Here is a 13843-nt window from a genome sequence, read left to right on the forward strand (position 1 = left end):
TCCAGAGCTACATCACCTCTCCTCCTATAATTGTTTGACACATGCCCTGTTGTCACAAAGTGGGGTTGTTTCCCAGACCCTGCTGGAAAAAAAGGTGCAAAGTAATAATGAGTGTTTAACAAGGATCATAAATCAGGGCTGATGAGCGCTCAGGACGGAGGGACGCGCGGAAGCGACGGGGCCTGGCAGCGGGTAACTCGCGAGGGGGAACCTGAGCCAGGGTTCCTGCGGAGCCAGCACCCCCCAAAAAAATACACGTCGTCAAATGAAACACGGTCCCATGCTAAATCAGAGATAATACACTTAATGAAAACTCAGTCAACTGATCCAAATAGTCGACAGTCGGTGCATAATTAGAATCTAGGCGAGATATATTAAATTAATGGATTCACTCCTGCACAGATGTATCATTACAGTGTATAGGATTGATACTTAACATGGTAGAGTTATTTTAAACTTACACATAAAAAAGACAGCGAGGAAAGAAAAAAAAAAAAAAAAAAAAAAAAAAAAAAAAAAAAAAGACAATGAAACTAGGCTCTGGGAAGAGTCAAAAAATCAGCAACATAAGGATAATCTATTTTTCGGCACTTTCCCCCCGCCCTGCACGTTCTCTCCACAGGAAAGAAAATTGAAACAGACTATAAACTGAAAAGATCATCCTAAATTTCTTCGCCATTACCGATGCGAGCTGAAAATCAAGAGAGGATTTGCAAAAGAAATTGTTACCAGGATATTTCAAAGCAGTCACAGAATTAAATGAAAACTTTTCTTCCCGAGCCACAAACAAGGCGATTTAGTGATTAAGCCACCCTTTCTTTTGGTAGATCTTATTATCAACGCCGCATAAACCCAGCGTTTTACTAGCAGGTCCATACGCGCGTGTGTCTGCATGCAGAGACGGCGCACAGACGCGTGTCTCTCTGTGGAAATTACGCGGGTGAACCGTAGACTAGTAAATATCTGAACTCCACTCTCGAGCTGTGCTCTGCTTAGTATCCTATTCTCCCCATAGTTAGGTGTCTCCTTTCAACATCTCTGTCATCTCCATTTGAAGATATTTTCAGCGGTTTATCACTGCCATCTCCAGCCCTGCGCATTTGCAGCAGGTTATCACAATTGCCAGTCCCCCCTGGCTGATGTGTTGCGCTGATTACCATCAGTGCCCTCAGATATTTGGTGCGGATTCCCAGCACTGCAATATCCACTCTTAGGACATCTGGAGCCGATCAAAATCACTGACTTCATTTTTAGTAGAGTCAGTGCTAAAGCTTCACGTCTCCTCTCCGCAAACATACCCTGTAGTCAATTCCCGCGGAATCAGCCTCTGGTTAAAATTCGGCCAAGCAGCGACCCCTATGTCTGGATTTGCATTTCTTATCGGACCCCTATCTCAACTGATTTGTTAATAATAAAGAGAAAATCTCTTGGCAGTGGATCCATCGCCTTAAGAAACTGGAAGGGTCACACTGCCTTAGCAAACTCCTTCTCAAGAAAGGCTCTTTAAGGAGAAGTTTATCCGCCCAGTGATCTTTGAATTATAGGAGCGTGGCCACTTAGGTCGATTTACTTTAAACTGTATACGATTTATTTTAAGTGATTACCTTAGGTACAATCACATTATACCCAGTGAAGCTATATATTTTCTCTCCCGCCTGTTTGAGAGGTGTATCCGCTCACCAACGGGAAGGTGACTCTGCTTTTCACTCTGAGAGCTATCCCTTTCTTGCTACGTGACTGTCGTCTTTAAAAACGCTGTTCGCCTAAAGAGTTGGCACAGCACTCCTTTTTGTTAGGTTTGCCGAAAGTTAAGGAGGCATTCGAGTAACTAAAACACAGAGCTCAGAGGAAAAAAAAAAATCAGGATTACCTTTAAAATTATCTTTAAAAAAACAACCCAAAACACAACAGTGTTTTACTGCATCGCTTCACAATTTCAAGATAATTTATGGATAGGGGCATTGATCATAGCAGCCTTTTTTGACTGTTTAGGTGTTGGATTTGGAGAAAGATTTTCCTGCTGTTTCTGGCAGTTGCTGCTGCTGTTTGTAATTTTCCGTGCAGTTTCGTTCTTTTTGCACTTCTGTTATTAAGCTCCTGCTATAGGTCTTGTATGGGGGAAAATAAACCCCGAATCTCCTAGACCTTCACTAAACTGATTTTCAAGCTAAGTAGCTTAGTGTAGCAGCTCTGGTTCCAGCTTACTTGCACAAGTGGTAAAAAAAAAAATTTAAAAAGGCTTTGCAAGGTTGCCTATTAAAGTGACTTAATAAATAGTCAGAAAAATGGGCAAGGTCCAATGCAGGAACAGGAATCGCGTGGTGAAGGATTGGTGTTTACTGATCAGAATTGTTCATAATTAATGGCTTTCGCAGGACCTTGTTCATTCTCGTGCCAGGAACTTTGCAGATGAGAAACAAAGCTATCCTCCAGTCTTGCAACTTTCCCCCTTCTCGGAGGGTTTTTCCTTCCTTTCTTTTTTTCTTTTCATTCCCTCCACACTTCTTTCATTCAGCCCCCCCCCCCCCCCCCCCCTTCATATTATTTTCCATTTGTCCCGTTTCTTTTTTTTTTTTTTTTTTTTTTTGTGCACACCCCCCGAATCACACAGGTAACCTGCACTTTGTATTTGTTTACTCTATTTCCACGCAAGGTGAAGAACAGCAAAGTTAGCCCCCCAAAAGATGCTGGGCTGATGGAAAAGCTAGGGAAACTTTTTTTTTTTTTATGTAACTTATTTACAGTTTTGTTTAGTGTGGGGTGGTTGTTTTATTTTGTTTTGGTGATGGAGTTTGGGGTGGTTTAGGTTTTGGGGTTTTGGGTTTTGTGTGTGTGTGTGTGTGTGTGTTTTTTTGGGTTTGGGGTTTGTTTTTTTTTTCCCTGAACTGATCTGAACAGGATGGGGGCAGGTGGGGGAGGGGCTGACTCACATTTCTTAAGCCTCAAAGTAGAAACCTTTTCTGGATGCACATTCCACTCAGATCTAAAGCACCAAGAAGACTTCGGCAGCGTCGGTGCCTTACCCCACCTTTATTTACCTGCAGCCTTTGTAATGTGACGCTTCTAGTCGCAAAACACCGCTGCAGTTTTCAAGCCTCACTAAGCTTTGTTATGGTCGTACATTTTGGAGCCGGTCGTGGGATTTTGGAGCGGGGAGGAGGTATGTGTCCTCCTCTCCTTGTTAGATGTGAGAAAGGGAAAGCTTTCTATTTCCAACTGATGAGTGAAAGAAGTTTAACCAACTCCGTGAGACGGAGCGGGTTCCTGGGGCGCTTGGAGCGAAGGGCTGGCTGGGGCTAGAGACGCCCCGCAGGGGTGTTTACAGAATGGGAAGCATCTCGTCCCTCCGTTCCAGCGGACACTGCTCCCCGGCAGAACCCGTGACGGTCTGAAACCGAGGCTGCAAGCTTGGAGGAGCATAGCTCTGGGGAGGGATGCGGACCTTGGGAGCCGCCTGTAGCCTTGAGCACGGGAAAAAGAGATACCCGTGTCGCAGGTCTTCCTGCTTCCAACAGCCTCCTTCTTCCTCATCCCCCCTCCTTTCCACCCCCCCCACCCCCCTCTCCCCGCCCCCTCCAAACACTTGCATCTCGAAAAGCTGCGGGCCTTCGCCTCTGCCGCCCCCGCCGAGCCGTCCCTTGAGGAAGGGCTCGGCGGCCCCGTCCGCCCCTTCAGCACAAAGATGGAACTCCCGGACGGCGGAGACCGCGGCGGTGAGGGCTGGGTTGGGCTGGGCCGCGGTGTGGGAGGCTGCTCCGTGCCCCCTCTGTCTGGCCTCTCCGCTGGGGCCGGTCGAGGGGGCGGCAGAGCTCTGCCCAGCCCTCCCCGAGCCCGGCGGAGCGGGGGAACCAGCCCCGCCGCGGGCTGCGGGAAGGACTGGTGAGGCAGAGCGGTCCCCGTCAGTCCTACTGGGGCTGGGAGGGTGGGGGCAAGAAACGCCCATCCCTCGTTGCACACACACACACACACACACACACACACACACACAAACACACAAACACACACACACCACGCTCCCCGTTTCCCCCAGTGGAGGTGCTGGGAGGGATCCGGCAGCCGTAGGCAAGGAAAAGTTTGCGTTGTCGGCCGGGCAGTGCAAAGCTCTGCCAGCCCCGGTAGGGGTACGGAAGAGTTCCTCCACGTCGAGGAGGACAACATCGCGGGCAAGTCACGGCGGTGACAATTCGTCTCCTTCAAGGCGGCCGAGTCCCTCGGTCCCTCGCAGAGTTGGTCCTTTGTTTCCCAATGTACCTTCCACCCCACTTCAACGGGAAAGGGGGACGAAGAAGTGAAAAACAGTGCCTTCCTCTAATCACTGCTGTAATTGACGATAATGGCAGCAGCCCATTTTAGTCCATTTGACCCGGTCTTTTCCCCGTCTCCCACCCCCCCTCCGTCTTCCCCGCGTTTCCTTTGGTCCCCTCTACAATGGGGAATGGAAGTTTTGACAACCCACCGGACATTAAGCCACCCCCTCCAGGCTCGAGGGCAAGGGATGGGGTATTCTGTGGCCCTCGGTATACACGTCGCCACTGTTGATTTGCAGGATTATTTATTGCCAACATTCCGAGAACTGTTGCAATGACTCTGATAATCGTCCCTCGGTGTCAATCAGTCGGCAGAGCACGAGGAGGAGAAAAGGCCGAGTGGAGGGGGTGGCAGGGTAGGAGGAGGACATCGCTGGGGGTCTTTTTTTTTCTTTTTTCTTTTTTTTTTTTTTTTAACTACAGATTTTCCTAGGAGGAACTGCTAGAAGCCTTTACGACTTTCATCAAAGTTGTGTGTGCGTCGTTTGTGGGTTGCTATAGATAGACAGTATTTATTTATTTATTTGCTTTTTTTTTTTTTTTTTTTTTGTGGCAAATTGTTACAAGTCGCCTGGCTGCAAAGCCCCCTTTCCCTCTCACGGCCACTCTCGTTTGTTCCGGAGTCCAAACGACGACAAGGGGGACTCAATGTTAAAGGTGGAAAAACACCAGCAACACAGTTGTTTTTGTTAAAAGGGGACACACTAAGGCTGCGAAACAGCAAAACCCCAATGTTGGACAGCTGTAAAATCGTGTAGACAGGTTGTCATACAGCAGTGGGGGCTTTTCTGAAAGGAGCCCATTGCTAAACATTAAATACACACACACACACACACCGCACCGCACAGCAGCTGCGCACAGACACGCAACACGCACACACGCACACACACACACACACACATACACGCGCACACACACACACACACACACACACACACACACACACACAGCGAGGAAAGTGGCCCAGGCTGGTCTGTGCACCACGTGCTGCGCCGAGGGGGGCGGAGGGGTGGGGGGGTGATAAGGAGGGGGGGGGAAGGGGGCCGCGGGGCGGTGCTTGCAGCTCAAGTAGGTGCCAATCAAAACATCAACTTCAAATTGTATCTGAAAGATCAGCCTAGGACCTAAGGGCAGACACATCAGTTGGAGCTCAATTGTTGATCAGATCACATCTAAGGGATTTAGGAGCACAGAAGAGCCGAGATTTGAGGAAAGACACCCCACTGAATCCTTCCACACTCCTCCTCCTCATACCTAGGTTGCAATATATCTCTGACAGAAAGAAATCAGAACGAAAAAAGAAAATTATCGGCTCGATTTATGTTCTCTCGCCCAGCTTGACTACAGTACAGAGAGAGGGGGAAAGGAAAAAAAAAAAAAAAAAAAAAAAGAAGGAAAAAAAAAAAAAAAAGGACAGAGAAAGAAAGAGGGAGATCCAGAGAAGCCCGGGTTTGTTCCGCTCCCCTCCCCGGCTGTTCAGGCTCCCTCCTCCCTCTTTTTTTTTTCTTTTTTTTTTTTTTTTTTTTTTTTTTTTACAGTTCCTTCCCCCCACCCCCCCCTTATATATATATATATAAATATATATATTTCTGCCGCTTCTACCGCCACCGCCAGTGCTGCCGCCGCCGCCGCTGTGCCCGCGCCCCGGAGATGTCCTTCCCCCAGCTGGGCTACCCGCAGTATCTCAGCGCCAGCCAGGCGGTGTACGGGAGCGACCGGCCCGGGGTGCTGGCCGCCGCCGCCGCCGCCGCCGCAGCAGCCGCCGCCGCCTCGGGCCGCCCCGCGGGCGCCGATCTGGGAAGCGGTTCGGCCGCTGTCACCTCGGTGCTGGGCATGTACGCCAGTCCCTACACCGCCCCCAACTACAGCGCCTTCCTGCCCTACACCGCCGACCTCGGCCTCTTCTCCCAAATGGTGAGTGAGCTCCGCGCTGCCTCACGCTCCCCCCGGGCCCACCGGGCGCAGGCGGAGGCAGGGGGAACCAGGACCGGGGCGGGTGGAGGCCGGCGAGCCGGGCACGGGGGACGGTGGGGCGGCCGCGTTGGTGGGTCCCGCCGCGGAAAGGGGATCCTGTGCGGCGGCGGGGCTGCCGGGGAGAGGGGCCGGGGGCAACGGGCTCCGTCTGGAGGCGCAGCGCTCACCCGCCCCGTCTCTCCAGCTGGGCAAAACTCCTCCGAGTTTTTCCTTCTTGGTGGCGAAACGGCTGAGCAGGGCTTCTGCCTCCCTGTTGTCAGATTTCCCTAGCAGCTCGGCTCTTTTTTTTTTTTTTTTTTTTTCTCCCTCTCGTTGTTATTTGTGGTGTTGTTGACGGGTGATATTGTCGGTCCTTGCTTTTCTAATGGGCTTTCCAGCGCGCTCCTCTTTCTGCCTGGTCCTTTCTTTAACACCCAGCTATAAACAGGTCTCGTCCGAGAGGCCGAAGTGCAGGATCAGTAGCTAGTGAGGCCGTTTATTTCGAGACATTTACCTTAAGCCTTAGAATTGGCCCGTTCTCTTCCCCGAACTTTTCATAGTCTGATTATGGCGAGTATCATAGATAGATTTGCATCAGACGAAAGCATCTTTATCCCCCTCTATGCAGTGGAGCAGGAAGGCATATTGGTGTTAACTCTAAAACAAAATGCCGGTAACCCAGATTGTCTTTGGATATCTCTCTTTCCCCCCCCTCCTCCCCCTTTCTTTAGAATGTAATAGTCTATGCTTGTTTTGGTGGTTTTTTTTTGTTTTGGTGGGTTTTTTTGTTTTTTTTTTAACTATCTGGTTTTATCTCTGGTGTTGTCGAAACGTTTTCATTGCTAGCATCTCAAAATTTCTAGGCTGCGGTACGCACAGATTTCATTGAATTTCTAAATGCCCCATTTTTTTTCTTCCCCCCTCCCTTCCCCTCAACATAAAGTGTGAATATTTATAACTAGGTGCATGTATGTGAAGGATTTGAATACATATACGTAGGAAAGTAAGCAGATATGCTGTTAAACAAGAGTCAGCATCTGAAAACAGATCATTTTTTGTGTTGCAAACATTTTCTGCGAAGACACTTTTAAACAGCATGCGTTTCCTACTTTTCTTAACCTTGATTTTGGAAATGCAGTAAAAGTTGACACAGAAGCAATGAGTGATTTACAAGTGGCGTCTTCAAAAGAATTCCCAACAGAGATTACAAAAAAAAAAAAAAACCCAAAAAACATTTCAGCAACAATAGCAAAAGACAGCGGAATAAAGGGAGTGCAGAAAGCCTACTCTGTAACACATTATAAAAATTACATCGGGATTCTCTTTGTTTATAAGCTTTGTCTCTGAAATTAATATACGTGTTCCTTCTAACTGTTTGACAAAGTTACATTAGTTTCTCAGTAGACGTTTTTGAGGAGGCTCATTTTTAAGGCTGACACAAATTTTGCAAGAGTAGTTGCAAGAATAGTGTTAAGAATGTATTTGTGGACAAAAAAAAAAAAAAAAAGGTAAAATTGTTGTAGAAGCAAGGAAAAAAATCTTTAGTGTTAGGTTTTCAGGAACAGTTTCCTTTCCTACTCGCAAAGTCTCTTGGTGCTTTACTACAGTGACTTACCATGATGGTGATTTTAAAATAAATTATAAAATTATGACACTTGTACACCACGAGCTAAAATATTAAGTTAGTATTTGGACAATTTGTGGTGATAATGAGGCCTAATGAGGTTTCTAGAAAGATAAAATGTTATTTACCAAAACATCTGATGGGATAATTTGACTTGCTGTGTTTTACTACTGATGATAAAAAGAATATTGATTGCAAATAAATCACCGTCTCTAAACGCTTGTAAACAATTTGTGTTTGCTCTGCTCAGATCAAAGTAAAACTTATGAGATAGTGTCTGCATATCCATATTCTACAGTGAGTGGATCAGCTTTCATTCCAGAGCTTAAAGCTCTTCTAACAGTTAGAAGTTAATGTTTTACGCCAGAATCTTAGTGTACGATTTGGGGGGTTGAGGGTGATGGGAGGAAGTTGGCTTGCGTGTGGAAAATCTCTTACATTATAAATGTCTTCGTACTGAAGTTGTGCATTCATCTTCCCAGTCTCGTCTCACACCAATTCCTTTTAAAGGCAGATCTGGGGCCAAAGACGTATACTCTGCATCATTTGTAACGTCCTCCTGGATATTTTGCAGATACGTGCGACGTTGTGCCCAGACATGAGTCTGTAACTGTAGTGTAGTACCTGTTTTCTCTGCCTGATAATTTCGAGGGCACAATAAACTGTCTCGTCAAGGGTACTGCGAAGTTGCTGCAATTCCATCTTTTGATGTGATTTAGTCTGGGGAGAAAACAGGTATAATGCCTGGCAGAGCCCATTTTAGCCCCTCTCTTTTCCTTTCCCTGCAAGAAGGGGGGGAAATCATTTGGGAATACGTCTGTCTGATCTAAACGTGAAGAGCCTGGAGCGGGTAGGGCCGAATTTGCCTGCGAAGACCCTTCGCACCGCTCCAAGGCGTATTCCGGCTCCCGGACTAGCCTATTCAGGTCTGTTAGAGACGCTAACGAGATAATTGATGTGCCTTTTCCTCTCCGCTTGTCTGAATGTGTTGCAGGGCTCCCAGTACGAGCTGAAAGATAATCCGGGTGTCCACCCTGCTACCTTTGCTGCTCACACTGCCCCTGGCTATTATCCCTACGGACAGTTCCAGTACGGGGATCCGGGGCGGCCCAAAAATGCCACCCGGGAGAGCACCAGCACCCTCAAGGCCTGGCTCAACGAGCATCGCAAGAACCCCTACCCCACCAAGGGTGAGAAGATCATGCTGGCCATCATCACCAAGATGACCCTCACCCAGGTCTCCACCTGGTTCGCCAACGCCCGTCGGCGGCTCAAGAAGGAGAACAAGGTGACCTGGGGCTCCAGGAGTAAAGACCAAGAAGATGCAAACCTCTTTGGCAGTGACAATGAGGGGGACCCCGAGAAGAATGAAGATGATGAGGAAATCGACCTGGAGAGCATAGACATAGATAAAATCGATGAGAATGATGGGGAGCAGAGCAACGAGGAAGAGGAGGAGAAGCCTGAGCTCCTGAGACAAAGCAGTGAAGAGGAGCACTTGGAAAAGGAGAAAGATTTGGCACTATCTGAAGGTCTGAAACCCAAAGATGCGCTGGCTATGGTGAAGGAGGCCTCTGACAACAGCACGAGAATCATCAGTCCTGGGGGACAGAACAACTTACAGATGCCATCTCACAGCAAACCCAAGATTTGGTCTTTGGCAGAGACTGCAACCAGTCCTGACGGTGCCCTGAAATCTTCTCCGCCCCCTCCTGCCCAGGTTAACCACACTTCTCCACAGATCCAGCACCCTGCTTTTCTGCCTAGCCATGGACTCTACACGTGCCAGATTGGCAAATTTCACAACTGGACAAATGGCGCTTTCCTCACTCAGAGTTCACTGCTAAATGTGAGGTCCTTTTTGGGAGTAAATCACCACCACGCTGCTCACCACAATCACCACCTCCAAGCCCAGCAACAACCTTCTGTTTTAACAGCAACCTTGGGAGCCCTCAGCAGTGAAAAGCCTTCAGAGAGGAGCAGTCCCAAACACATAGGTAATGAATGTATCAAGCATCCACTTCCAACCCCAACACACACATGAACTTCTTGAGGAACAGTGTCAGATTCGACGCTGGTGTAACAGATTGCTTTTAAAAAGAGTTATAGACAGTTTAGACAGTTTACCCCAATGGTGGTTTGTTTTTTGGGTTTTTCCCCAATTTTTTTTTCCTTTCTCCTTTCCTTGCCATGGAACACGTTGATTGCATACATTACGCCCATTGTATGTGGGCTATTACCCTATATTCCCCTCCAATAAGGTGTGAAAGCAGGAATAGCACTGTGGAACACATTCTTTAAGTTGTGCTTTCCTTCCCTCCTTCCTGAACCTCAGGGCCAAATAATTTCAGTGACAGTCCAAAATATGACAAGAAAATCTTGAAATATTGAGAGCAGGGAATAATGCCATGCACAGACACACACAAATACATACCTACACACATCTGAGCAAAAGGGGGAGAGGGAGGTGTGTTCTCTGCACAACCTCAAGATCTTTGTTGTTGTTACTCTAAAATAGTTCTTTTGTTGTTGTTTTTTGTTTGTTTTTTTCCTCTTCTGTCTCTTTCTAGAAAGAGAAAATGTACCAAGAACTGAATCCCCACCTCAGCCACTAAAATCGCCCTTCCAGCCTGTCCGTGACAAGTGAGTTTGTTTGTTTGTTTGTTTGTTTGTTTTCACTGCAGGAATGTTACTTATGTGCAACAGAGTGTTTGTATAATAAAGACTAATTATAACACCTAATCATCACGATAAAAACACATACAGAAAGAAAGAACAACATAGAAGTTGCTGTAGCATTTTCAAAGTTAGGGTAAATCACAATTGTAGATAACCAGCCTGTAACTTTCCTGAAACTTAGCAAATGTCAAAGATCTTGTGTTATTTACACTAGTCACAATAATTTTTGTGCAATTAACTAATGCTGGGGCGCTTTAACAAAACAGACAATTATAGGAAAGGGTTATTTTTATTTTTTTTCCCTGATTGTTATGTTGTTTGGTTTTTTTCTTCCTCCCTTCCCCCCTGCAGCTCTTTGGCTCAGCAAGAGGGAACACCGAGAATTTTAGCAGCTCTCCCTTCCGCTTGATTAAATGGTTTGGTGAAAAAAATATTAGAGACTGGTATTAAGGACAGGAAAAAACAATAAAAAAGAAAAAGAAAAAAGAAACGATATAAACGACTCCCATCAATCTCTTTCTGCAATACGGTGGTGCAAATCCATGAAAGCGATTACACAAATCTCTAGATGGATCCCCTTCTTCATTGTACCATGTCAGATCGTGTTATTCTAACCATTCTTGGATTATTTGTTTGGTAAATGTTTCCCATGTGTTTGTGTTTTTTCTGTATATAGAGTGATTTCAGATTGTAAATAGCGCGTCAGCAAAACTTGTCTAAATCATATATTTTTGTCTAATAAACTAAATGAAATTATGAGCTCTCTTCAGGTATGTATTCTGTTGCTGCAAATCTTACACATATATTGCAAATCTATTCAAACATTTATAATTTGCATTTTAAAAAGTCGAGTCTTACTGCCTTTGGTTAACTCAATCTTAAAAACCAAATTCAAGCTCTTAATGTATCTCGTAGTTACTTTATTGAAAACAAGCTGCGAGTTTCCCTTTTCATACACGTAAATTTAAGAAGCAGAGTGAAGCTGGTTCTTAACTAGTAAAATTAAAGTTATTTTTCCAGTTGTGATGAATCAAAAGTCTGTAGTATCCATTTTCCTAACATAAATGGATCTTCCACTTATGTTATAAAATGCATTCTTGAAAATGAAAGGAACACATTTTCTAGCAGTTCTTTGGTATATAACTTTGCTGACAAACTGGTTCCTAAATTGGATCAAGAGCCTTAGTACTTTGGTATACATTCCCACCAAAGGTGAAAAAAATTTTAATAGATTAAGAAAGAGAATTATTTGTAACGATTTAATCTTTAAATAAACGCAAAGGAAATATGATTGGGGAAAGATTTTTCTCTGTGACATGAAGCACAATCTCAGCAGAAAAAAAAAAAAAAAAAAAAAAAAAAAAAAAAAAAAAAAAAAAAAAGGCAGCTCTTGCACTTGCCAGAAGAAAGTTCTGCGATTCCGATCTGTTGGTTGTAAGGACTCTGAGTCAGGCAGTCTATCGGTTTATAAAAGCATTAATCTTCCAAAGACGGTCCGTTAAAATGTGTAATATTTTGAGTGTTTACTTCTTTTTTTCTCCTAAATGAGAACACTAAATGAGCATTGAGGTGCTAATAAGATACCAGATGGTTGTTGATGGTGGAAAATAGATAGAAGCAGCTGGGAAAGTCATTAAGAAATAATGTGTTGACGCCCTATCTAAACTGAACCAACCTCAAACCAGGACTTGTCGGAAACAAGAGGAGATTTTAAAATAAAATATTAATACAATTCTTGTCAGAGATCGGAATATTGATCTTGATGTAGCTGCAAAATCATCGTAAGCAAAGAGGGGTCTCGGTAAAACTATTGCTTAGAGATCTGTTCTCAAAGCAATGGAGGTTGAAGGCTGCTACTTTGTGCATTTTTCAGATGGATCAGAGTAACAAATCAGACGAAATAGATTTGTGCAGGCTATATGAGGGGCTGAAATGTGCAGCGCAGTGTCTCTCTGAAAAAAGACTCTCTGTCATCCCGCGGTTCCCAGCGTAGCATCAATGTGCTTGGTTTCTGGCTTTTAATTGTTGTATTTTCCCTAAATCACTGTTGATAACGATTTCAACGAAAGAGTACACTGTAGTTTTAACCAAACGATATTAACTTAGCTTCCAGTGAGGAAAAGGGAGATAAAGGAGATGGAACTTCTTTTTTTTTTTCTTTTTTTTTTTTTTTTTCTTTTTTTTTTCCCAAACAACATAGACCTTACGCTTGTAAAACCAAACGGCGCGTCATATCAGCGCTAGTGCAAACCTGTCGGAACTGTTTTCTCTTTTCTATCAACGCAAAAGATACGAGCTGCAGCCCCGTACTGGCTGCCACTCCCCATCCCTAATCTTAGGTCCGCTTCCCAAATTCCTCGCGGGCGGCTCAGTTGGCCCCGAGCAAGCCGGCGGTCCGGGTTGCCGCGGCGGTCCGGCCCCGGCCCCTCTTCACCGGCTTTCATAGACAGGGCACCGCTCCTGCGGACGAGGAGACGGGATGTAGGAAGCGCGCAGGGGATGCTGTGTGAAGCGGAGCAAAGGCAGCGGTGCCAAATTGTCTCGGGAGGAGAGGGGATTACTTCGCCGCATATTAATGTCAGAAGGGACTTTTAATTGAGGAGAGCAAGGGAGTGGGAGTGTGTGAGAGTTTGTGTCTGCCTCTGTATCCGCTCCCCCTCTCCCCCCGACTACCGCTGGCTGGTAGCGCCGAGCGGTTCCGAGAGGTTCCGAGAAGTAGCCGCGCAGCGGGGCGCCGGCCCGGCTTTGGGCAGGCTCGCAGCGCCCTCTGTGGGCTGCGGCCGGCGCCTTTCCTTAGCCCGGCGCGGTAGCCGCCGGGGGTTCCGGCCCGGAGCTCTGTTCAGCCCGGGGTGTGTAAATTGGGGGGGGGGTGGGATTGGGGTGAGCTGCCAGCCTATAATTCAGCCAGAAAGCCAGCAACATCCTCCGGAGTGTGCTTTCAGTTTTGATTATCCTCCGGAGAGTGATAATTCCCAATAATTATCTCGTTGGCAGTTTTCCGCCTGTGGATGCCTCAGCATCTCCAAAACAGACTGCCACAGACCTTGTTTGGGTTGGGTTTTTTTTAGGGGTGGTTTTTTTTGTTGTTGCTTGTTTTGTTTTGTTTTCGGTTTGTTGCTTTTTTTTTTTTTTCTTTGCTTTTTTTTTTCTTTGTTTTGGTTTTGTTTGTTTGTTTGAATTTCCTGCCCCGTCTCCCCGACAGTTGTGATGCTTTACCTCCAGCCAGCTGAGGGTGTTCCGGCAGGGGCTAATCAATCCCTTGTGAGGTCAGCCCCGTCCA

At 46.2% G+C, this 13843-nt stretch overlaps 1 protein-coding gene across 1 annotated transcript; it reads left to right on the top strand.

The window, feature by feature from the left end:
* The first annotated feature begins 5855 nt into the window (after positions 1-5855).
* Positions 5856-11319, top strand: IRX1 (iroquois homeobox 1). Its single transcript, XM_071736897.1, has 4 exons — positions 5856-6221; positions 8879-9881; positions 10455-10527; positions 10915-11319. Exons 1-4 carry the CDS (start codon positions 5958-5960, stop codon positions 10970-10972), a joined length of 1398 nt encoding a protein of 465 aa, XP_071592998.1. The 5' UTR covers positions 5856-5957; the 3' UTR covers positions 10973-11319.
* The last annotated feature ends 2524 nt before the right edge of the window (positions 11320-13843 follow it).

Source organism: Heliangelus exortis, chromosome 2, assembly GCF_036169615.1.
Source record: "Heliangelus exortis chromosome 2, bHelExo1.hap1, whole genome shotgun sequence".
Classification (NCBI taxonomy): Eukaryota; Metazoa; Chordata; class Aves; order Apodiformes; family Trochilidae; genus Heliangelus; species Heliangelus exortis.